Here is a 26,712-nt window from a genome sequence, read left to right as displayed (position 1 = left end):
GAAACCCACTACAATTCTTAAATGGGAATTCTTTAGCAAAAGATCAATAATCTGTGTTGCTTATTTTAAAAATCTCCGTACAATATAAGCTCCCTCAGCCGCATCCCCCGAAGGTGCGTTTCCTTCCAGTCATCTCTGGACTCCACTGTTCAGCTTGGTTTGGCGCCCAGACTACTCGGCCTAAGAGAAACCCGGAGAGACAATTACACACTACAATTCCCAGCGTGCTCCACGAAAGGGTGGGACGTGACGGAGGCGGGGCCAGCGACGGCCACCCGGCGAGCGGTGAGGCGGCGAGATCCGGCGGCGCGGAGCTGAGGTGGCGAGAGCAGAGCTCCCGGATGTGGAGAAGCTGGGGAGAAGGCGTGGGAGAAAGATGGACTCGGTGGAGAAGGGGGCCGCCACCTCCGTCTCCAACCCGCGGGGGCGGCCGGCCCGGGGCCGGCCCCCCAAGCTGCAGCGCAACTCCCGCGGCGGCCAGGGCCGAGGAGTGGAGAAGCCGCCGCACCTGGCGGCCCTGATCTTGGCCCGGGGCGGCAGCAAGGGCATCCCCCTGAAGAACATTAAGCACCTGGCCGGGGTCCCGCTCATTGGCTGGGTCCTGCGTGCGGCCCTGGACTCGGGGGTCTTCCAGAGGTGCGCACGCGCGGCCGGGGCGGGGCCGGAGTGGGAGCGGGCCGCGGGAGACGCGGGGGCTCCGGGGCAGCGGCTCCTGGACGGGGTGTGCAGGACCCCGGGTGTCTGAGCCCCGGCGGAGCGCCCCGGCGGGACGGGCTCCAGCCTGCGCCCTGCTCGGTGCTGCTCCTAGTCATGGCTTGGGACAGCTCCTGCCCCGCCCTTGAGAGTGCCATCCATGAAAAGGGAAATGTCCTCTTAACGGTCTTCTGCCTTGCCTCTTGACCACTCTGGGTGCAGGAGGCCACTCCTGGAAAACGTCGGCGAGAATAGGTGACCTCCTTTAGACAGAGGCCGGTGGGGTGCTGTGCATTAGCGTCTGATAGCCGCTGGGTGCTGATCGATTATGGAGGCATCAGGCTCACTAATGTAGGGGTGTAGACGCTTGCTAATCTTAAACTCAGAGGAGATCCTTTCCTGGCCTTTGGGAAATACTCAAAGCTACCTGCCTGTGAGTCAGCAAAATCCAGAGCTCCCTACATGTGTACATAGGTGAGACATCAGTGGTAAAGTGCCCAGCTGGCTGTTTTATATGCTCGTAAATGGTTTTATCATATTCTGGGAACCTTGGCTGCCCTAAGGATAGTTTTATTATGCGTCGTATAGAGGCATTGCCATATGCTGTAATGGTGAGGAGTTACAAGCTGATGTCATTCATATAAACAATGGGAGGTAGAATTTTGTGCCAAGAATGAATTTACACGTAGTAACTTCAAACTATAATAATTCTATTTGAATGTGTTACTGCGGTACGTAAATGGTTTCAACCTTTTGATGTTTGGGTTTTGGTTTTTAAAGAGATGGCTATTCTTGAAGCATATTAATTACCCACATGCATATACTGGTAATTGCTTTTCATTGACCCAATCTTGTTTTAAAAGGAGGTACCAAAAAGTGTAAAAAAAAAGGGTGGGTTGAGCAAGGCGCATAGGAGCTGGCACACAGAAGATACCACTAATGTAACAGGAAGTGTGCAAAGGAGAGATAGGGAAAGACTTGGGGATTTGGTTCAATTCAGTAAACATTTACTGAGCCCTAATTTCTGCTGTATACATTCAAGGCAATAATAACCAGGGTAAATACGACATGGTTTTCTTTTGAAACCCAATAACTTGAAGATTTTTCCCTCTTAAAAAGGGTATACATTGAAAAACAAGGAGTGAGAGAAGGTGCATCTAGGCAGCAGTGATGTAGTAAAATCTTATTCTTATGATGAGAACCAGAAATCAAAATTACAGCTTGAGGATGAAACTCATTTACAGCTCTTTGGTTGCATATATGAGAAAACCCTTTTCAAATTGGCTAACCAAAAAAAGGTAAGGCTTGTTTGAAGTACTGTCAGATCGTCAGATTCAATGGCAAAAGGATTCATTCATTCAGCAAATATTTACTACTTTGTGACAGGCACTGTTCTATGTCCTTAACTAGAGGTTATGGGGGTAACAGTAGGGCCAGTCCCTAATTTCATGGAGCTTGCCTTATGATAGAGAGAGAGAGAGAACATACAAACAAATTATTGTATATTTATCAAATGGTAATAAATATTTTAAAATAAAGCAGTGGTACAGTCTGTCCCAGAATCCTCTGTTTCTTGGTACTTCTATATAGGCTCTCCCTTTGTGGTATTACGATGGTTGAGCTGAGAACTGCAGAACTTTCCACACATACAACAACTTTGTCCAAACTTCTTCATTCAACCATACTCGAACATGGTTTATAGCAGCTGAATAAAGTTCATGTTCTTAAGATGATCCCAGTCTCCCCCACCCTAACCCCTTAAAAATGCCTGCCTGAGAAAGCTTAATTTTGCCTGAGAATTTACTTTTGTTTTAACAGATAGCCTGTAAACACCCCCTCTTAGAACAGTTGCTTTAGAAAGCTTGCAATTATAAATCCCTTTGTTGCCCTTTAAGATCTAAATTTACCACCCTAAACTTTCAAGGACAGGTCAGCCATCTCTGAAATGCAAACATTCTGGGAGATAACTCACTCCTTCCCAGTCCCTAGGGAGGATAAAAGTGCCTTGCTTCAACTTGCACCTTGCCTCCTGTCATAAAGTTGTAAGTTTGTTTCGCTTCTGGATAAGCACTAGTTAACACACCCAGAATAGCCTAGTCACATATGGACTTACCCCCATAACACCCCAGGACCTTTCCCTTAGCACATCCCAGTTTGTAACACCTCTCCAGCCTTGTTTTGGAGAATTTAAGTTCAGTTCATGCTGAGTATTTTCCCTATGCGATAGTTAACAAATGAATAAAATCTGTCCTTACTGCCCTGGCCTGTTGGCTCAGCGGTAGAGCGTCGGCCTGGCATGCGGGGGGACCTGGGTTCAATTCCCGGCCAGGGCACATAAGAGAAGTGCCCATTTGCTTCTCCACTACCCCCCTCCTTCCTCTCTGTCTCTCTCTTCCCCTCCCGCAGCCAAGGCTCCATTGGAGCAAAGATGGCCCAGGCGCTGGGGATGGCTCCTTGGCCTCTGCCCCAGGCGCTAGAGTGGCTCTGGTCTCAGCAGAGCGACGCCCCGGAGGGGCAGAGCATCGCCCCCTGGTGGGCAGAGCGTCGCCCCTGGTGGGCGAGCCGGGTGGATCCTGGTCGGGCACATGCGGGAGTCTGTCTGACTGTCTCTCCCCGTTTCCAGCTTCAGAAAGGTACAAAAAATAAATTAAAAAAAAAAAAATCTGTCCTTACTGCTATAACTGGTATCTGGCATTGTTTTCCATGACAGTATTCCTCATATTCTGCCAGGCTTAAGTCTGGTGAAAAAGGGTTGCCCTCTTTGCAATTTTACTGAAAGTCTCAGTCTCATTGGGTCACCTGCTCATCCTTGAAACAGGATCTCACTGTGTCAATGAGAACACAGTGCTTGTCTTGGTGCAGTTTAGCCCTGTCTTCTACTCCTGGAGCCAGTAATGAATCACCCCCTGAAACGGTGACAGAGAGGTTCAGCAGGAGAAAACTTGGAGTGCAGTTACCGAAAGGGGGAATAGATGTTATAAGTCAAAACTCAATAAACAGTCATTATGGCAGACATTAGGGATTTTTTATGAATTGGGAAGTATATATCTATAAACAGTTTTTGTGTTTTCATTTATTAAAACGCATTTGTTTAAAATTCCATGAAACAATAAATGATTAGAGTACTGTATTAGCTTTTTCTGTGCCAGTTTTATTTAATATATTTAGACTAGAGTATAAACTCCCTAATGTTTTATACTTGGAGCCACTTATGGTATCTGTCACTATACCAATACTAGTAATTAGAAGTAACAAAACTAATATTTTCTTAGTAACAAAATGGGCATAATCTTTCTAACTCCCTTTTCTGACTTACAGTATTGTCTGTTAATGTGATTTTTCTCTGTTCAAGTCATGTAGCTGCTTGCTATCTGGCATACTTTCAAGGGATCTGGAAAGTTTAGCTTATAATAGAGAGACCAGCACTACTTCCTCTGTGAAGTGGTTCCCCCAGTGGAAAGTAATTGTGCCTTTGTTTCCCCATGTATAGCAGTGTTGTTCATGCCTTTGTTTAGTGCACAGGTTATGCTGAGAAATAAAATCAGACTCTGGAGTCAAAGTGTGTGGATGTATGAACTGTAAATTTGAGTAAATCACTTAATGTCTCTGTGCCCCCATGTCATCATCTTCAGAATGGACTAAAGTATCTATCTCACAGGCTTTCTGAGGGAATTGAGATAAAGTATATACAATCCTTAGCATAAGTGCTTGGCATATAGTGTATGATCTATCCTTACTATTTTTCCCTTTTATTGAAGGTTTTTACAATCTTTATCTCTTCCATGGGCCAGTTTCATAACTGGTAAAATGGGAAAGTTATTATCTTCAAAGTATTTTTTAATACTAACATTCTTTTGAACCAGATTTGGCCTGAGACAACCCCTATTCTACTAAATGAAAAGCTTCTATGAACAGGCAATACCTTAATCACTTCCGTATGCTTTATATGTCAGAACCTCAATTAAAATGTGCCGGTTTGAATTTAATTAAGTCATTCTGAAGCTGCAGTTGGAATTTGAGCAGACTTCCTGCCTCTCACCATCTACTTTCTTTCTTCAACAGATAATTTGCCCAGGAAGGAAATGAAAGAAATCTGCCTGATTTGTGTTTTTCAGGACTAGAGTATACTTTGGAGATTATTTTGTGCAAAATAATAATTTGACTCAATCGAAGCAGATTTTTCTGGTCTGCTCAGAATCAAAGCTAGCAATACTTTAAAAGTTACTATCTTGGATAATTAACAGTAAAGAAAAATGCTGAGATAATTTCATTTTCATTTAGTAGAAAGTCATTGTTAGACCTGAGTTTGTAAACGCTTGATTTTCAACAGTGGTTTTGTGCTGTGAAAGTAAATCCCAGAATGAATGTTTTTTTTTTTAATTTTTAAAATTAATTTTAATGGGATGACATTAATAAATCAGAGTACATATTTTCAGAGAAAACATCTCCAGGTTATTTTGACATTTAATTATGTTGCATTCCCATCACCCAAAGTTAGATTGTCTTCCGTCACCTTCTATCTGGTTTTCTTTGTGCCCCTCCCCTCCTCCCACCCTTTCCCTCTCCTTCCCCCTACCCCCCCCTCAACCACCACACTCTTGTCCATGTCTCTTAGTCTCATTTTTATGTCCCACCTATGTATGGAATCATACAGTCTTAGTTTTTCTGATTTACTTATTTTGCTCAGTATAATGTTATCAAGGTCCATCCATGTTGTTGTAAATGGTCCGATGTCATCATTTCTTATGGCTGAGTAGTATTCCATAATATATATATATATACCACATCTTCTTTATCTAGTCATCCATTGAAGGGCTTTTTGGTTGTTTCCATGTCTTGGCCACTGTGAACAATGCTGCAATGAACATGGGGTTGCATGTGTCTTTACGTGTCAAAGTTTCTGAGTTTTGGGGGTATATACCCAGTAGAGGGATTGCTGGGTCATATGGTAGTTCTATTTATAGTTTTTTGAGGAACCACCATACTTTCTTCCATAATGGTTGTACTACTTTATATTCCCACCACAGTGGATGAGAGTTCCTTTTTCTCCACAGCCTCTCCAACACTTATTATTGCCTGTCTTGTTAATAATAGCTAATCTAACAGGTATGAGGTGGTATCTCATTGTAGTTTTGATTTGCACTTCCCTAATAGCTAATGAAGATGAGCATCTTTTCATATATCTGTTGGCCATTTGTATTTCTTCCTGGGAGTAGTGTCTGTTCATGTCCTCTTCCCATTTTTTTATTGGATTGTTTGTTTGTTGTTGAGTTTTATGAGTTCTTTGTATATTTTGGATATTAGGCCCTTATCTGAGCTGTTGTTTGAAAATATCATCTCCCATTTAGTTGGCTGTTTTGTTGTCAGTTTCTCTTGCTGTGCAAAAACTTCTTAGTCTGATGTGGTCCCATTTATTTATCTCTGCCTTCACTGCCCTTGCCTTTGGAGTCAAATTCATAAAGTGCTCTTTATAACCAAGGTCCATGAGTTTAGTACCTATGTTTTCTTCTATGTACTTTATTGTTTCAGGTCTTATATTTAGGTCTTTGATCCATTTAGAATTAATTTTAGTACAAGGGGACAACTGTAGTCAAGTTTCATTCTTTTCCATGTGGCCTTCCAGTTTTCTCAGCACCATTTGTTGAAGAGGCTTTCTTTTCTCCATTGTGTATTGGCCCCAAAAATTATTTGACCATATATACGTGGTTTTATTTCTGGGCTTTCTATTCTATTCCATTGCTCTGAGTGTCTATTTTTCTGCCAATGCCATTCTGTTTTGATTGTTGTGACTCTATTATATAATTTGAAGTCAGGTATTGTAATGCCCCCAGATTCATTCTTTTTTCTTAAGATTGCTTTGGCTACTCGGGGTTTTTTATAGTTCCATATAAATCTGATGATTTTTTGTTCCATTTCTTTAAAAAATGCCATTGGAATTCTGATAGGCATTGCATTGAATTTGTATATTGCTTTGGGTAATATGGTCATTTTGACTATATTTATTCTTCCTATCCAAGAGCAAGGAATATTCTTCCATCTCATTGTATCTTTTTTGATTTCCCTTAATAATGCTTTGTAGTTTTCATTATATAGGTCCTTTACATTCTTTGTTATGTTTATTCCTAGGTATTTTATTTTTTTTGTTGCAACCATGAAGGGGATTATTTTTTTAGTTTGTTTTCTGATGTTTCATTGTTGGCATATAGGAAGGCAATGGACTTTTGTATATTAATTTTGTATCCTGTGACCTTACTGTATTGGCTTATTGTTTCTAGTAGTCTTTTTGTAGATTCTTTGGGGTTTTCGATGTATAGGATCATATCATCTGCAAAAAGTGAAACCTTTACTTCTTATTTTGCAATATGAATGCCTTTTATTTCATTTTCTTGTCTGATTGCTCTGGCTAGAACTTCCAGCACCACGTGAAATAAGAGTGGAGAGAGTGGACAACCTTGTCTATAAGGGGAAAGGTCTTCAGTTTTATGCCATTTAATATGATGTTAGCTGATGGTTTATCATAAATGGCCTTTATTATGTTGAGATATTTTCCTTCTGTGCTCATTTTGTTGAGTGTTATAAACATAAAATTGTGCTGTATTTTATTGAATGCCTTTTCTGCATCTATTGATAAGATCATGTGGTTTTTGTTCTTTGTTTTGTTGATATGGTGTATTACATTAACCATTTTACGTATGTTGAACTATCCTTGTGATTCTGAAATGAATCCCACTTGATCATAATGTATTTTTTAATATGTTGTTGTATTCGATTTGCTAGTATTTTGTTTAGTATTTTAGCATCTGTATTCATTAGAGATGTTGGTCTGTAGTTTTCCTTTTTTGTGTTGTCCTTGCCAGGTTTTGGTATGAGGGTTATGTTGGCCTCATAAAATGTGTTTGGAAGTATTGCTTCTTCAGTTTTTTGGAGGACTGAGTAGACTAGGAACCAAGTCTTCTTTGAATGTTTGATAGAATTCACTAGTATAGCCATCTGGCCCTGGACTTTTATTTTTGGGGAGGTTTTTAATAGTTTTGCCTATTTCCTCCTGGCTTATGGGTCTGTTTAGGCGTTCTGCTTCTTTATGATTCAGTCTAGGAAGGTTGTATTGTTCTAGGAATTTATCCATTTCTTCTAGATTGTTGAATTTGGTGGCATATAGTTTTTTTACAGTATTCTACATTAATTCTTTGTAGATCTATGATATCTGCAGTGATTTCTCCTTTTTCATTTTGGATTTTGTTTATGAGTCCTTTCTCTTTTTTCCTTGGTGAGTCTTGCCAAGGGTTTGTCAATTTTGTTGATCTTTTCAAAGAACCAGCTCCTTGTTTTATTAACTTTTTCTATAGTTTTTTTGTACTCTATTTCATTTATTTCTGCTCTGATTTTTATTATTTCCTTTCTTCTGCTGGTTTTGGGTTGTCTTTCTTTTTCTAGTTTCTTAAGATGTGAAGTTAAGTGGTTTACTTGGGCTCTCTCTTGTTTGTTCATATAGGCCTGTAGTGATATGAACTTCCTTCTTATTACTGATTTTCCTGCATCCCAGATATTCTGATATGTCGTATTGTTATTTTCATTTGTATGTATGTATCCTTTGATCTCTGTGCTTGTGCTTATTTCTTCTTTGACCCACTCATTTTTTAAAAGTATGTTGTTTAGTTTCCACATTTTTGTGGGTTTTTTCCTTCTTTTTTGCAGTTGAATTCTAGTTTTAAGGCTTTATGATCAGAAAATATGCTTGGTATAATTTCAGTTTTCTGAATTTGCTTATGTTATTTTTGTGGCCCAACATATGGTCAATTCTTGAAAATATTCCATGTACATTAGAGAAAAATGTATACTCTGGCACTTTGGGATGAAATGTCCTGTAGATGTCTATCATATCCAATTGTTTTAGTGTTTTGTTTAAGGCCAATATTTCTTTATTGATTTTCTGTTTGGGTGAATGATCTAAAGCTGTCAGAAGTGTATTGAGGTCTCCAAGTATGATTGTATTTTTTTCCGTTTTTGTTTTTAGGTCAGTCAGTAGCTGTCTTATATATTTTGGTGCTCCTTAGTTTGGTGCATATATATTAAGAAGTGTTATGTCTTCTTGATTCAGTGTCCCATTAATCATTATGAAATGACCGTTTTTGTCTCTGATTACCTTTGCTGTCTTATAGTCAGTCAGCATTGTTAGATAAGAGTATTTCTACACCTGCTTTTTGGGGGATATTTGCTTGGAGTATTGTTTTCCAGCCTTTCCCTTGGAATTTGTTTTTATCCTTGTAGCTTAGATGTGTTTCTTGTAGACAGCATACAGTTGGATTTTCTTTTTTAATCCATTCTGCTACTCTGTGTCTTTTTATTGGTGAGTTCAATCCATTTACATTTAGTGTAATTATTGACACTTGAGGGTTTCTTATTGCTATTTTATATATTGCTTTCTGTTAGTTTTGTATCTTGTTTGATTCTTCTCTTTTGTTTTTCTATCATTTATTTTTGTTTGGTTGTAATCCATACTTCTTTCCTCTGTTACTTCTTTTTTCAAGTCACGTGATTCTGGGGTGGTTTTTTAAGGGGTGGTTACCATTAAGTAATAAATAGAGTACCTACCATGTTCATTGTAGTACATTATCTAATGGGTGCTTCTGCAGTCCGTCCTCCTTTGCTACTGTTAATCTTCGTCCTCTTTTTGTTTTTGTTGTCATAGTTTAAATTTGATTTTAATGTGTTCTTGTTGGAGCTTTTACTTGTGGTTTTGTTTCATTTTGTTCTTTGTATCTGGTCTGAAAACCCCCTTTAGTATTTCCTGAAGTGGGCGTTTTCTGGTGATAAATTCCCTCATCTTTTCTGTATCTGTGAATGTTTTAATTTCTCCTTCGTATTTGAAGGATAGCTTTGATGAGTATAGTATTCGTGGCTGGAAGTTCCTCTCTTTCAGGGCTTTAAATATTGGGGTCCACTCTCTTCTAGCTTGTAGGGTTTCTGCTGAGAAATCTGATGATAATCTAATAGGCCTTCCTTTATATGTTGTATTCTTTTTCTGGCTGCCTTGAGAACTTTTTCTTTGTCATTGGTTTGTGCCAGTTTCATTATGATATGCCTTGGAGTAGGTTTGTTGGGGTTAAGACAACTCGTTCTGTTTGCTTCTTGAATTCGAGGCTTTAGTTCTTTCCATAGGCTTGGGAAATTCTCATCTATTATTTGTTTGAATATGTTCTCTATTCCATTTTCTTTCTCTTCTCCTTCTGATATACCTATTATTCTTATGTTACTCTTTTTGATGAAGTCAGACAATTCCTGCTGGGCTATTTCATTTTTTTAAAATTTGTGAGTCTCCTCTTCTCTCTGTTGTGCCTTTAGTTGACTGTCTTCTAAGTCACTAATTCTCTCTTCTCTGTGGCCTGATCTATTAGCTAAGCTTGTTACCTCGTTTTTCAGTTTATGAATTGAGTTTTTCATCTCTGATTTGTTTTCATAGTTTCAATTTCCTTGGTAATATATTCTTTATGTTCATTGAGTTGTTTTTTGAGCTCCCTAATTTGCTTTTCTGTGTTTTCTTGTATATCTCTGAGTATTTTAGGATTTCTATTTTAAATTCTCTGTCATTTAACTCCAAGGTTTCCCATCTATTAAAATTTTTTTCTATAGATTTTTCCCTCATCTATCTGTGCTACATCTCTGTCTTTTGTATCCATGATATTTGATTTCCTTTTTCTTAATGGCATCTGAGGTGGTTTTGTTAATATCACTAATAAGAATTGATAAAGAATAAAAAAATTATTTTTTTTGAGAAAATACCATGAAAAACTGAGAATTATATTGTGCTAAATGAAACAAAAACTACCTAGAACGGAGGGCCTGAGTTGGGGAGAGTGACAAAGGGGCAAAAAAGGAGGTAAGCGTCCACAAAATGCTCAAAGGAAAAAAATTGGATCAAGTATAAAATAATTTGCTTGTAAATGACAGTCGAATGAGAGATATAGTGAAAGAGAAAAAAAGAAAACAAGAAAAAGAAAAAATTCTATTGTATTAAGTGGAACAAAAACTACATAGAATGGAGAGCCTGGGTTGGGGGGAATGCCAATGAGTTAAAAAGTGAAGTAGAAAGCACACAAGATGCCACAAAGAAAAAATTTGAATCCAAAATAAAATACTTTGTGAGTAAGGATTAAATGAGAGGAAAAGTGAAAGAGAAAAGAAGAAACCAAAAGAGAGGGAGAAAAAAGAAAAAAAAGAGAGAAAAGGAAAGAAAAAAAGGGAGAGTAAAGGTTTTTGGAATGTGACCCTCATAGAGAGAAAGAAAAAAAAAGAATGAAAAATACCTATGGGTAATGAAGTTCAAGATGAAAAGAAAAGAATAAGACAAGAAGAGGATAAAAGGACCAAGGTGGAAGAAAAAAAATGAAGATAAAAGTAACAAGAAAAAAAGTTATAAAGACTGTGGATTATTCTTGATTTTGAGAGGTTATTTTCTTCCTTTTTCCTTCTCTCTCTTTTTGGTTGGTGGCACTGTACCACAGGCTCTGCCCCTGTGGCACTCTTAGGTAGAGATTTGCAGTTGATGTGTCGCTATGGCGATGACATATACTAGGCTTCAGTCTCGTTGGTAGTCAGGGCTTGTTAGCGTTTGCAGGCTCCAACAATGGGAGAGTCCATTTTCTCGGAGCCTCTCTCCAAGTCTCTCCTTCCTGAACCAGCAGCCTGTGACCCAGCTGTGAAGTTACCCCTGCCACTGACTAGAAAGCAAGAGGCCCTAAGAGCTGCCAAATCCCCACTCTATCCCCACTCAACGCAGGGTTTTGGGTAAGGTTTTGCCAACCAGAGCCGCCAGTGTAATCAGGCAGGGCTGGGAGCCAGTTGCTCTCAAGGTGTCTTTCTATGAGCCTCCAGGTGTGTCCAGTATGCCTCAGCACTTTGCAGGACCACTCTCCCCAGGCTTTTTGCACTTTGTAACCTGTATTGGCTGGCAGAAAGATGCCCTAGTCACTGCCTGTAGAACAGGAGGTCTTAAAAGCTGTCAAGTCCCTCCTCCAGGTCCTTTTAGAGCACAGCCCTGAGTACAAAAGCTCTGCCGACCAGAGCCACCAGCTTAAGCAGGTAGGGGGGCATGTTGACTTCTGTTCAGGCTCCTGTAAGGTTTCCCAGGTATGTCTAGTTAAATTTGCCTTAGCGTTCCGTGGGACTGCTCTCTGTAGGCTTCTCTCTTGTTAAGAAGCCTACAGCCCAGCCTGTCCAACTTCTGCAGTGTTCTCTGAGGTCTGTTCCATAGGAGTGTGTTTTTTACCCTGTATCGGCGGGCTGGAAGTTGCTCCAGCCACTGCGTTTAGAACAAGGGGCCCTAAAAAATATCACGTTTTTCCATCTGGTTCTCTTAGATCTCAGCTTGAGAAAGACCTTGTCAGGTAGAGCTGCTGCCAGCGTAAGCCAGCTGGGTAGTGAGCAGACTGCGGGTTAAGCTAATTTCAGCGATTGGATCCACAGATCTGCTCCAGAGACTGTCTGCAAGCTGCCTGCGCATCCCTCCTTCTAGCACTTACATATTTTTCTTCCCAGGTAATGTACTTTGTTAGCCTGTATGGCTGGCAGAGGTGCCCCACCCAGAGAGGTCCGGGTGTAGGGAAGCCGGCTTTCATGCACTCCCCACACGCTGTTGTTCGGGGAGCAGGGATTACACCAAGACTCTGGTTGCAGCCCACGCAGAAAGCTACTGCTGACAGTCTCCAACCCTCCTCCTCTGTCCGGGAACATGGGTGCCCACACCCAGGGCACTAGGAGGAACCACTCGTACACTGTCCGCGCTCGCCGACCAGGATATCGGGAGTAAACAAGACAACTGCTTGCCCACCTCTGCCGGGGTCTGCTACTGGCGCGGAGCTGCAGGCACACTCTCTCCTGGCTTGAACGTCTCTGCCCTAGCCCAGCTTTTTCCACGCCCCCAGCCCTCGCTTTCTCTCAGTTCCAAGTGAAAGCAGCCCTTGCTCGGGTCAGTGAGGAAAGCAGAATTCTCCGTTCTCCGTCTTCCTTCAGAGTGGGTTATATATTTAGCCACCTTTGTGCCCAATTGTACCTTTGGTGTATGTGTATTTCAGATGCTCCTGGGATTGTTTTTGTCTCTAGTTGAATTTGTTGAAATTTCTGGGAGTGGTATTGGGAGCCCTCCTCACGGCACCATTTCTCTCACGAATGGATTTTTTTTAAATGTTGCCTAATATACTTGTGAAAAGTAAGCATTTCTAGGTTGTGGATTTAGGACTAATGAAAAGCCTGTGCTGTATTATCTTTAAAGTGGGAGCGTATGGTTTGAAATAACTTTCAAAGGTACCATAGTTGATATTCTTGTTCATCCTGTTAGATGTAGTATGACTTCATGTGAGGCAAAGCCATTGTCATTTTAGACATTGACATTTCCTCTAAACTTGATTTAAATTTTACTAGGCTTGTTTGTTCACTTGCTCATTCTTTCTCTTTTGCACTTCCTCCCCTGATTCCTCTTACTAAACCAAAGGAAAGTTACCTACTTACTTAGACCCTTTAATAATAGAGGATGATCATTGGATTTTCAGTGTTATTTTCATATTCCCAGTGCCACTGCTTTGCGTAATACATAAAATAAGATATTTGGACCTTTGGTAGTCAGAAAGCAGAACTTCAGCTTTCTTTCTAACAGAGTTAGTCAGGATTAAATGACTATAGATTTTTTTAATTACCATTTCTATTTTATTATTTTGAATAGTGAAATTTATTTAATATTCATTCTGTGTTGTGATTGATAGTTTATCCTCATAACAGCCATTTGAGGTAACTACTGTTATCACCTCTATTTTAATGAAAATTGAGGCTTTGGGAGATAATGGATTTTGCATAGAGTCATATAGCTAAAATGGGGTGGAGCCAGGACTTGAACCCCTTACTTTACAGCCTATGCTCTCAACCATTTACTTTTTCATTCAACAAATATATATTAGCACCTGTTATACAGCCCACACTATAAAAATACTTTGTAAAAGGTAGGACATTATAGAAAGGTTAATTATTGCTTCCTTATCTCTCTTCTTAATGGCTTAGGGAAATATAGCACTGTGTTGGCCTCTGTCTCCATTATAGGCCCAGAGTTTCTCAGGAAAATGGCCTCTATACCCCCAGTGTCCAGACTAGTGCCCAGTGCCTGAAACAGAGTAGGCACTAAGTAAATATTTCATGAATGATAAAAGGAAGTGGAGAAGAAAAACAAGCAAACAAACCTTTTCCAAAACCTTTATTTATTTTTATTTATCTTTTAAGCACTTCAAAAAATTCACTGAATCTGGTGGTGGTGAATTTTCATACAGTAAAGATCAGGATAATAAAGAAGTAAATGACTTTAGTAATTTATTTCACTTAGTGATATGAATTAATTATATGTCAAAGGACCCATATATATTTTTACTGTTCACTTTTAATTCTATTACCATTTTACCACCTTCCGTTCACCTTCTCTATTTAAAAATTTTTCTAGGTTTTCATTTATGCTTTGCTTTGTTATATACCTTTGACTGTGACATTTCTCCAATGAGATACCTATCCCCAGATTATTTCAGATGTTGAGATGGAGGAGGACGGGAACCTTTATGTTCTGGCTTACACAGAGTGGCATCAGTAGATATGAGACCCCTGAGCCCTACCAAGGGACTCATCTTATTTACTAAGATTCCTTAGAAAAAGATTTGGGGGATTAGGGTGGGGGCTGGTTAATTGACTTTACCTCTGTATTTAAGTCTTCCTTCTGCAAATATTAAAGGGAATAAATGAACTTAAATTAAAAAATGAAATAAAGAGATCAGAAAATTTTCTTTAGTTACTGACTTTTTTTACACTTGACAACTGAGTAAAACATTAGAAACTTGTAGTTCCTCTTTAGAGAATGTTGAATGTAAGGGATAAAAAAATAATATATATGCATATGCCAAAGACTCTTTATGTAACATCACTATTAAAACTCTGGCTAGAATAATAGTCACATCTTCAGATTCTGTCAGTGGGGATTTGTAAAGGTCTGGGAAACTTAACCTCAGCAGAGACTAGTATACCCCTCCAGAATAGCGTTTTGTTTTTAGTCATTATTTATTTAAAGCCTAAGTGGACAACTGTATTAGATGCAGTTAATAGAGCTGTTAAGCTAAACTTTCCTCCTTTAACTGTTATCAATGGCCTGTAATCCAACCGATTATGTTCAAACATTTATATGCCCATTAATTGGCAAAATAAAAAGTTGCCTATTTTTGTTATACTTAGCCCAGACTTATCATTTAGTCTCTTATAAACTTGAAACTTTCAGCTTAACCAAGTCCATTATTTTTCTTACCAAGTATATTAAAATATTTTATAAAATATTTTAGATTTGGGCCTGATCTGTGGTGGCGCAGTGGATAAAGCGTCGACCTGGAAATGCTGAGGTCGCCGGTTCGAAACCCTGGGCTTGCCTGGTCAAGGCACATATGGAAGTTGATGCTTCCAGCTCCTCCCCTCCTCCCCACCCTCTCTCTCTCTCTCTCTCTCTCTCTCTCTCTCTTCTCTCCCTCTCTGTCTCTTTCTCTCCCTTTCTCTCTCCTCTCTAAAATGAATAAAAATTTTTTTTTAAATATTTTATATTTGGATGAGGAATAAGAAGCAAGATCTTTTCTATTTTCTTTAGATTTGAACTTCTAGAGCTACTATTTTCCTTAATATTCCAGGAGCCTTAAAAATACCAAGTGTCTTTACAATTTTATGAAACTATATGTAGAGCTACATAAATAATATTTATATAAATAACAATATATATGTAGTATAAATATTTCTATATGTAAATATATCTAGGGCATTTATTCAGATATTTAAAATATTGTTTATATTCAGAATACTTCATAATATTTTTAATATTACAGTACTTTGGATCTGTGACATTATTTTGATGGTACAAAAACTATTCTAACAGTATGTAAGGTATATTTGGGGATTTTAGAGCTCCTTTTTATCTTTCATGATTTCTTTTAGTGATTTGGATTTATTTTTTTACTTATTTTTTAATATCTATACAGTGTGTGGGTTTCAACGGACCATGATGAAATTGAGAATGTGGCCAAACAATTTGGTGCACAAGTTCATCGAAGAAGTTCTGAAGTTTCCAAAGACAGCTCTACCTCATTAGATGCCATTGTAGAATTTCTTAATTATCACAATGGTATGATAGTTTATTCAAAATTCTATATAATTTCCAATGTACTTATCATTGCACAAACATTTTAACATTTGCATTTAAGATAACTGTCTCGCATAGAACTTTATTCTGATGTCCTTTTGATTTGCTTTATCTTTTTAAAGAGGTTGACATTGTAGGAAATATTCAAGCTACTTCTCCATGTTTACATCCTTCTGACCTTCAAAAAGTTGCAGAAATGATTCGGGAAGAAGGATATGATTCTGTCTTCTCTGTTGTGAGACGTCATCAGTTTCGTTGGAGCGAAATTCAGAAAGGAGGTAATCTGTTATATCAGTATTTTAGTTCATTTTATGGAGAATCAATTTTTTCATATGTAAATATTCTTTAGGAGTGAGGAAAATGAAAAGGGAGCAGTAAAAGAGGACATCTAATTTTTTCTTTACATTTTTTTTAATTTAGAAATTAATGTGGTGACTTTGATCAATAAAAGTACATAGGTTTCAGGTAAACATCTCTATAGGATTTGAAGTGTTGATTTTGTTTTGTGCCCATTAGAACATGATCCTTAACAGTACAAGGTAATGACATTTCTAATCAGTTCTAAATCTTGTGGTTCCCGAGGCAAGGCAGTGAGACTAAATTAATTCTTTTTTTTTCTTTTTCTTTTTTTTTTTTTTTAATTTATTGACCTTAGAGAGAGAAAGGAAGGGAGAGAGAGAGAGAGAGAAACATTGATAGGTTGTTCCAATCATTTTGTGTTCATTGGTTGACTCTTGTATGTGCCCTGACTGGGGATCAAACCCACAACTCTGGAGTATATGGTTGATGCTTTAACCGAGCTACCCAGCCAGGGCTAATTCTTTGCTTTACTTTTTTACAAAAGGACATTTTAACCCTTTATTTGCCTTCTGAGATTGACGTATAATTTTTCTTCATCAAATACTTTTATGTTTTTCTAGACATGTTTGATAAACTCCATATAAACCATATAGAATTGTGGGAATAGAAAGCATCCACCAAAAAGTTTTGAAGAGCCTCAGAAATGAATTGTTTTATTATTGTACTTACCAAAGTATGTAAGAAGGCTTTACCATAGAGTTTAGCTGGAGCCTGATTTCTAACCAGATAAACTAGCAAAATATAAAGAATAGAATTACAAATAAATAGGTAAATATAACATACTTGAGGAAAGGCATTGTGGTTTTTGTTAGGTGTCTTGACATTTGTTGACTGAATGAAAGCTGGCCTAATTTTCTCTAACATATGTATATATAACTTAAGATATTAATTTTTTGAAGATGTATCTTTAACATGTCATTCTACTATTTCCTACTATTATTTCTTATAAGAAATCAGCTGTGCCCTGGCTGGTTGGCTCAGTGGTAAAGCGTCAGCCTGGCATGTGGATGCCCCAGGTTCGATTCCCGGTCAGGGCACATAGGAGAAATGACCATCTGCTTCTCCACCTTTCCCCCTCTTCCTTCGCTCTATCTCTCTCTTCCTTTCCCACAGCCAAGGCTCCACTGGAGCAAACTGGCCCAGGCGCTAAGGATGTCACCATGGCCTCACCTCAGGCACTAAATTGTTCCATTTGCAATGGAGCAATGGCCCCAGATGGGCAGAGCATCGCCCCCTAGTGGGTTTGCCAGGTGGATCCTGGTCAGGCGCATGTGGGAGTCTGTCTCTCTGCCTCCTTGATTCTCACTTAAGAAAAATACAGTAAAAAAAAAAAGAAAGAAAAAGAAATCATCTGTAATTCTGACCATTGTTTCTCTAAAGATGATTTTCCTCAGGCTACTTTAAAGATTTTATTTTTATTGTCCATAGTTTGACTCTTAGTTTGTATCAGTGTGGTTTTCATTGTGTTCACCCTACTTGGAGTTCTCTGAATTTTTCATATCTATAGGTTGATATCTGTAATCAGTTTTCAAAACTTCTCTTAACATATTTCTCGTGCCACATTTTCTCTCACCTCTCTTTCTGACACTCCAATTTACATGGATTTTAATAAATTTTATGATGTCACATGTCTTTCACAGTCTCTGTATTGTTTGTGCATTTTTCTCTTTGTGATTCATACTTGAGTAATTTCTATTGACTTCTGTTTGGGTTCATTGATCATTTCTTCTGACTTGTCCAGTACACTGTAAATTCTATCCAGTGAATTATTTTAGATACCTTTTTTGTTGTTGTAGAATGATGACCTTTTTAGAGATTCTATTCTCGGCTGAAATGCTTCATCTTTCCATCCTTTTCTAAAAATTATTTTGTATAATTTTTTAAAGATGTTCGTGATAGTTATTTCAAAATCCTTGGTTGCAAATTCCAACATCTGTGTGATTTATAGTTCTGTTTCTATGACTTTTTTTTCTAATTAGGGGCCATGTATTTCTGCTTCTTTATATGTATTATACTTTATCATATGCCAGGCATAGAGACTGGACTGTATGTTATTTTCTTCCAGGAAGAGCAAACCTTCCTGAATAGGGTAAGTGGCTAATCACTTTGATCTAAGTAGGAGATGGGTTGGGTTACAACTGTACTTTTAGTCCACCTCTTATGCAGGTGTCCTGTCAGGACATATACCTTGGATGTATTGCTAATACCCCTCTGCTAACAGAACATTGGATCTAAGCACTATGAAACTATGATTTCTCCCTGCCTTCCAGCTGATTCCCAGCTCCCTGTGACACAGCACACTGAGCAGAGTCCCGCAGGGGAATATAGGGTGGGAAGACTAAGCTCTGTTTTTGATGTTCCTGCAGATGACAATCTGTGACTCCAGTCCACAGGGTCATTAAAAACTCTTCTGGCCTGACCACTGTGGTGGCACAGTGGATAGAGTGTCAGATTGGGACGTGGAGGACCCAGGTTTGAAATATGGCAGTCACTGGCTTGAGCATGGGCTCATCTGGCTTGAGTGTAGGCTCACCAGCTTGAGCGCAGAGTCTCTGGCTTGAGCGTGAGATCATAGACATGACCCCATGGTCACTGGCTTGAGCCCAAAGGTCTCTGTCTTAAAGCCCAAGGTTGCTGGCTTGAGCAAGGGGTCACTTGCTCTGCTGTAGCCCCCCAGTCAAGGCACATATGAGAAAGCTATCAATGAACAACTAAGGAGACTAAGAAGCCACAATGAAGAATTGATGCTTCTCATCTCTCTCCTTTCCTGTCTGTCCCTGTCTGTCCCTCTCTCTGTCTCTTTCTCTGTCTCTCTCTGTCTGTCACACACACACACACACACACACACAAAAGAAACCTTCTGGTTTCACCTTATTTCAGTAAAGTCCCTGCGTGTATGCCAAACTTGGTGTTTCTCTTACCTCTTCCTCAGACTAAGCAAATATCCCCAGTGAGAATTCAGCCACTGATCCTTGTTTACCCAGGAAGGACTTGTTCCTCTCTTTCCTATTCTTCACAGTACCACTTGAATTATCTAGTCTATTTGCTTATTGTCTGTCTCTACCAGTAGATTGTACACTTCATGAGAGTAAAAAGAGTCATGCTCTCTGCTGTATCCAGTACCTAGAAAACTATATCACATATTCAGTATATGTTTGTTGAGTATTTTTCCTAATGATATCAAACATGACGTGTTTGGCTTTAGCTAAAATGAAACTAAAACACCCAAGGAACAAGGTTAGGGACTGAGGGGTCAGTCCTGCAAGGAGATTTTACCTGCTTCTGGCATTTGGAGGTTTACAGGAGTCTGTGAGACACCCTGCAGTGTGCGCTCTGAATGCGGGTTACCATGAAGGCACTTCATCCTGCTGAGCCCCAGACTTGGCCTCCAGCTTGGGAAGCCCCAGCATGGGAATGGCCATCTCAGCCACCAACCCAGGAGGCATCCAGAAGCCTCTCTGGGAGCTTCCCCAGCAAGAACATTAAACCAACCTCCACGTGTGGGCAGGTTTTTTTTTTACAAAAGCCTATGGGCCTGACCAGGCGGTGGCACAGTGGGTAGAGCATTGGACTGGGATGCAGAGGACCCAGGTTCGAGACCCTGAGGTCGCCAGATTGAGCATGGGCTCATCTGGTTTGAGCAAAAAGCTCACCAGCTTGGACCCAAGGTCGCTGGCTCGAGCAAAGGGTTACTCAGTCTGCTGAAGGCCCGCGGTCAAGGCACATATGAGAAAGCAATTAATGAACAACTAAGGTGTTGCAACGCGCAATGAAAAACTAATGATTGATGCTTCTCATCTCTCTTCATTCCTGTCTGGCTGTCCCTGTCTATCCCTCTCTCTCTCTGGAAAAAAAAAAAAAAAAAAAAACCTATGGAAGCACCTGAGTGCTCAAAGAGCTCTGTGGGGGTAAAAACACCCATTCTTCAGATGAGGAAATGAGCCCACATGGTGGGTAAGCACAGAGTAGGACTAGAGCCCCCCAGCCTGTTGGCCCAGAGTGTCCACAGCCCTCGGCACCTCCTGGACAAACCACATGGGTATTGCTGGAGGATGGATGGGCCAGTGGGTGACTAGTGAACTCTTGGTAGATGGAGTGGAGCTGAGCAGAGAATGGTTTAGTTAGGGAAGTATGTGGAGGTTATTCCTAGAAGCCTTTATTTACAGAAGCGACAACTGAAAGTGAAGAAAAATTCTGAAGAATCACCAGCTATTAAACACACACACAGAACATGAGTGCATACGTACCCATACACATCCACAAATACAATTTGGAAAAAATTAAGTGAAAAGGCAAGAGAATCCCTATATACCAGTACTGAGGGTGTCATATATTCTACTGTATTTTGATAATTAATGTTGATATTGCTGAGCCTTCATTACCAAGAATAATAAATAAATAAACATTATTTATTATTATGGTTAGCATTGATTTTAACCACTGGTAAGAATGCATAAGACATTATATAAATACTTCTGTCTATAAAAGTTTCAGTAATTTAATGGGAAAATTCACTTTTCTATGATAATTTCATGAAAGTAATTTTGCAACTATATTAGGTAAATAATACATACATTGTATTTCTGTAGAAACAAATAATGAGAAATAGTTTAAAGGAGGCAAATATTGAATATGGGTATTTTATGACAAATCAGTTTTTTTTAAGCTACTTTAAAGTTGCCTTGATGTCCTCCCAAAGTGTTCTATTTATATAAATACCTTAAAATCTTAATTATGTAGATTATCTTTCTATTATTATTGTTATTATAAAGCAAAAATAAGTCATTAGAATTATTAGGAACTTAGTTAAAATCTTTTTAATTATTTATCCAGATACAGAAATACTCTACAATCTGAGTTAATTTTTATGCTTTTCAAAAAATTACTAAATGAATACTTTTAGTATCCAAAGCAATGTGGATTTACTGTAGCTTTTTGCTTTTAGTTCGTGAAGTGACTGAACCTCTGAATTTGAATCCAGCTAAAAGACCCCGCCGACAAGATTGGGATGGAGAATTATATGAAAATGGCTCATTTTATTTTGCTAAAAGACATCTGATAGAGATGGGTTACCTACAGGTTTGTGCTTTCATTTTGCAAAAACAAAACAAAACTGTTTTAAACCCTTTTGTGTGTATACTTGGAGTTTTAGGGAAGAGGTACAGCACAGTTCATAATGGAAAATATCAACCCTTGGAGGAAAGGCAGTAAATGACAGGATTTATTATCTGAGGCATTTATCCTATAGGCTTACCCCAAACTGATCTTTGGAATCCATTCAGTAAATATGCAAGGAATTCTGCTATAACTGTAATATTAAGATAAGAAATGAATCAAGTACAGTGGTACCTTGAGATACGAACAGACCAACATACTTTTTTTTTTAAGATATGAGCTGCAACTCAATCTGTATTTTTGTTCAAGATCCTAGTGAAATTCCGAGATACGAGTTGTGATTTGGGAAGCTGCCACTAGTTGGCGCATTGGCGCATGGGTCCAGTATCGGCAGTTTGATATATAAGTTGACTGACTTACGAGCTTGGTTATAGAATGAATTAAATTCATATCTCAAGGTACCACTGTATTGATGTTCTGCATGTGCTCTGGTGCTCATATTATTTCATTCAAAACTTTAATTTATGGTTGTGTTATTGTCAGGTTGTGGCTGTATAGTTGAATGAATAACTTCTGTTGCTTTAAAAAGAAACAAAGAAAGCTTGACCAGGCGGTGGCACAGTGGATAGAGCATCGGACTGGGATGCGGAGGACCCGGGTTCGAGACCCCAAGGTCGCCAGCTTGAGCATGGGCTCATCGGGTTTGAGCAGGGCTCACCAGCTTGACCCAAGGTCACTGGCTCGAGCAAGGGGTCACTTGGTCTGCTGTGGCCCCCTTGGTCACGACACATATGAGAAATCAGTCAATCAATGGACAATTAAGGAACCACAACGAAGAATTGATGTTTCTCATCTCTCTTTCTTCCTGTCTGTCTGTCCCTATCTCTCCCTCTCTCTGACTCTCTCTGTCTCTGCCACAAAAAAAATTAAAAAATAAAATAAAATTAAAAAAAGAAACAAAAAAATTGTGTATAGTAGAAGTAAAACAGCACCAACCTGGGCATCAGGACAACTGATTACAGTTCTCTCTTATCCCAATATAACCTTGAATATATTGTTTTATCTCTTCTTGCTCAACGGAACAAAGTAGACATTCCTAGACCAGTTTTTCAGAGTAAATGACAGCTCTGAGAAATGAAGTAATCGGCTCAAGGCAAATACAATGTTACTCAAAAAATAGCATTAAGAACAAAACCCAAACTCGACTCTCTACAGTAGAAATTCTAATGTGACTCATGTTCTGAGGGAAGACTATTTTTCAATCTTCTGGTCAGTGTAGAGGCACACTGTAGGCTGACTGTTCAGTTAAGTTTGAGTGTTGAGGAAAATTCAATTTGACAGATATAGATACCACCCTCTCGAACTGTGGTATGACCCTTTCCTAAAAGTGTAGAGAAAAATGATAGAGAAAAATGAAGTCTCTCATTGTAACTAGGTTTGTGAAAAGACCAGCAATTCTGAATAATGACATTTTCCACTAATGGATCTTGGCATTGAAGTGAATGTAGAAGAGGCTTCTCCTCTTGCCCCCATATCCCAGGATCAGGAAGCCATCCCTGTGGTTGCCCACATATGACCCAGACAGTATTACTCGTTCCCATCTGTAGCCCAGGATCTGAGATAATTCTATACAATAGATCTGCAGTTGTTTTGTCCTTACCTATCTTGCTCCTTAGTCTCAAATAGGAACAAAATCCAAAAACATTTATATGCTTGCTTTTGAATGATGAGAGATTCTGCTAGAACAAAAGATCCCTGTGGTCAAAAAACTGGAGGAGGGTATTAGTTCTACTTTATGCAGTCTTAAAATAGAAATCTATTCAAAGAAAAATGAGAGCTTGCACTGTATATATAAAAGTTGAAAAATGTAAGGTTTTTTTTGTTTTATGTGGTTTGAATATATGGGGGGAGGGGGGAGATAAGCTTTTCCTTAAAGAAAAAAAAGGATTTGTTGCATATGTTAATATTATTGGGTTATTCATTTTTCTCAGGACTGTAGAATGAATAGTTGTTCTGCATTAGAAACTTTTGATGTGTGTGGATGCATGGTAAAAACAGTACTCATGGTATTTTTACTTTGATTAGGGTGGAAAAATGGCCTACTATGAAATGCGAGCTGAGCACAGTGTGGATATAGATGTGGATATTGATTGGCCTATTGCAGAACAAAGAGTATTAAGGTAAAAAGAAACACTGATAGCCTTTGCATGAGACCTTGACATTGTTTTCAGTAGATATGCTTAATAGTACTTGTGAATACTGATTTGTGGTACTCCAACCATCTTCATTAGTTTTCTTATGTGAAGAAAACATAATAAAATATTCCTTTAGATGACTTACTCAACAAGTTGAGAAACACATAGTCTACTTAGACTGTACTGCTTAGTCTCCACTGTGAGTTGCAGTATATATATGAAGTAAATACGAAGGATAATGTTTGAATAACTGATTGGGAGTGGGTTAAGTTCATAGGTGTTAGCCAGATGAGAGGGAATGATTAGTATTGCACTTGTATTCAAAGGTCTATTTGGTTTCTTTTAGATATGGCTATTTTGGCAAAGAGAAGTTTAAGGAGATAAAACTTTTGGTTTGCTGTATTGATGGATGTCTCACCAATGGCCACATTTATGTATCAGGAGACCAAAAGGAAATAATATCTTATGATGTAAAAGATGCTATTGGCATAAGTTTATTAAAGAAAAGTGGTATTGAGGTATGTGCCCCTGAAAATAGCTATGTTTTATAAGATTATGATTCAAGGTCAAGGGATATGTGCAGGAAATGAGATAAACATTTTCAGTATTCTCTATTAAAATATATGAAATTTATCCTTCACATGCCTAGCAAATTTTCATACTATTTACTTTTAGGTGAGTAAAATATCAACCAACAAGTAGTATTTATTGTTTATTTAATAAGTATGAACATCTAGTTGCCATAGGATCTTTCAACAAAAAAGATTTAATAAAAGATAGGTGTCAGTGTTTAGAAAAAAAGCAAATATCTTATGGACTTTAAAATGTAGCTTATTTTTATGATTAAAAATTTTAATTCGGAATAGCTTAATATTTATGTGTTTTCAGAAATGAATGCTAAGATGTTTTCTCATAATTCATTAGAAATCTTACATATATGTTCCTAAGCAGTATAAGAAACAAATTAGAGTATTTCCTTTAGATAGATTGAATTATAGGAGAACCTTAAATTGGCTTCAGACGGTGTATGTTGTAGTTTTTACCTGTAGACATAAGCCTTTCCACTGTAGAAAACTGTGTCTCACAGGACTACTAAATAGAAAATATTTTAGAGCTTTATTATTTTAAATTAACAGATGGTTTTATTTAATTTGTCCTTCAAAAGGTTAAAAGACCACTCAGTTATTACTTGTGTTATTTACAAGAAGATATTATCTTACTCTGAAAGATTCCTGTTTCCTTTATTTCTCATTTTGCCTTGTTTGTTTGTGTAAGGTGAGGCTAATCTCAGAAAGGGCCTGTTCAAAGCAGACACTCTCTTCCTTAAAGCTGGATTGCAAAATGGAAGTCAATGTACCAGACAAGCTAGCAGTTGTCGATGAATGGAGAAAAGAAATGGGCCTGTGCTGGAAGGAAGTGGCCTATCTTGGTTGGTATCTTTTTATTCAGCCAAAATAAATTAAACCAGGATTAAAAAAAAAGAAATAGAGAAATAAGAAAGAAAATTCTCAAGATTAGCTAATTGTAAGGAAATAGAAACTCTCTTACACTACTGACCAAAGTATTAAATTGGGATAGCCTTTCTGGTGGTTACTTTGATAGTATTGATCAAATGTAGTCTAGTAGAGTGATTACAATCACATGCTATGGAGTCAGACCACAAAACTGACTAGCCAATTTGGGTATAGAAAGCCTTGGTTTTCTTATCTGTAAACTAGAACTGTTAAAAAGTCTATCTTGTCATTGTCTATTATAGGGATCAATGATATAATCCAGGTAAAGCATTTAGCAGATTCCTAATATATAAAAAATATACTCTGGCCACCAGGCGGTGGCACAGTGGATAGAGCATCAGACTGGGATGCAGAGGACCCAGGTTTGAAACCCTGAGGTTGCCAGCTTGAGCGTGGGATCATTCAGCTTGAGCACAGGGTCGATGGCTTCAGCATAGGATCATAGACACATGACCCCATGGTCACTGGCTTAAGCCCAAAGGTCTCTGGTTTGAGCCCAAGGTCACTAGACTGAGCAAGGGGTCATATGAGAAAGCAATCAATAAACAACTAAGCCACTATGAAGAACTGATGCTTCTCATCTCTCTCCCTTCCTGTCTGTCTGTTCCTGCCTTTCCCTTGCTCTGTCTCTTTCACAAATACATATATATATATATACACACACACACACACACACACACACACACACACACACACACACACTCTCTGGATATTTTTAGCTATTGTATGTGTCAGGTAATAGAGAAAAAACTGATAAATGATCCAAAACATTGGTAATTATTCCACATGAACTTGGGGATCTTCTTTAATGGATGAGTTTATTCTGAATTGCTTGGGAAAAACCCTATACCTCAATTATACTTTTAAATGCTTCAGCATATTTTTGTTCCATCTAATCTGTAGTATTTTTATATGCAGTGTGTTATGATACTAAAGTTACCAGAATTACTTATGGGTTGCTGTTTGCCTTGTTTGGAAAGAATATTCTTTATCTCTTTAAATATTTGACCAGTATATCTTTTGCTTGGTAGGAAATGAGGTGTCTGATGAGGAGTGCTTGAAGAAGGTGGGCCTGAGTGCTGTCCCTGCCGACGCCTGTTCCACCGCCCAGAAGGCTGTGGGATATATCTGCAAGTGTAATGGTGGCCGCGGCGCCCTCCGCGAGTTTGCAGAGCACGTTTTCCTGCTAATGGAGAAGGTTGTTAATTCCTGCTCAAAATAGAAATTAGTAGAATGTTGGGAAAGAAGGTTTATAGCCTTCTTCAGTTACTTTACTTTTATTTTTAATTAAGTAAAATTCCATGTTCTAATGTGAAAGAAAGTGATTTGATTTGTGATTATATCTTCATCTCTTTTCAAGCAAAGTATTCTCAAGTTGTCAGTCTAAAACCTCCTATGAACTCATTGTGCTGTACTTTCCTCCTTATGCAAGGGAATTATTTAGAGATCGATTACAGTCTTTCTCACATTTTTAGTAAATGCAAGTAAGAACATGATCAGAATTGACTTTGTATTGTACCTTGTAAAACTGTGTTTGTTTGTTTGCTTTTAATGATGCTGAGATTTTATTTATTTGGGGACAGTGAATCTGGTAAGACATGCTCTTCTATTAATTAATAAAATTACATTTCACAGA

General features: G+C 38.5%; 1 protein-coding gene across 1 annotated transcript; it reads left to right on the top strand.

The window, feature by feature from the left end:
* Positions 1-259: 259 nt before the first annotated feature.
* Positions 260-26,712, top strand: CMAS (cytidine monophosphate N-acetylneuraminic acid synthetase). Its single transcript, XM_066354602.1, has 8 exons — positions 260-636; positions 15,732-15,874; positions 16,015-16,170; positions 21,198-21,331; positions 23,453-23,547; positions 23,909-24,080; positions 24,838-24,991; positions 26,108-26,712. The coding sequence occupies exons 1-8, from the start codon at positions 377-379 to the stop codon at positions 26,296-26,298; spliced, it is 1,305 nt and encodes a 434-aa protein (XP_066210699.1). The 5' UTR covers positions 260-376; the 3' UTR covers positions 26,299-26,712.

This window comes from Saccopteryx leptura, chromosome 1, assembly GCF_036850995.1.
Source record: "Saccopteryx leptura isolate mSacLep1 chromosome 1, mSacLep1_pri_phased_curated, whole genome shotgun sequence".
Lineage (NCBI taxonomy): Eukaryota > Metazoa > Chordata > Mammalia > Chiroptera > Emballonuridae > Saccopteryx > Saccopteryx leptura.
The sequence above is the reverse complement of the archived record's forward strand: the minus strand, read 5'-3'. Positions and strand labels throughout refer to the sequence as shown.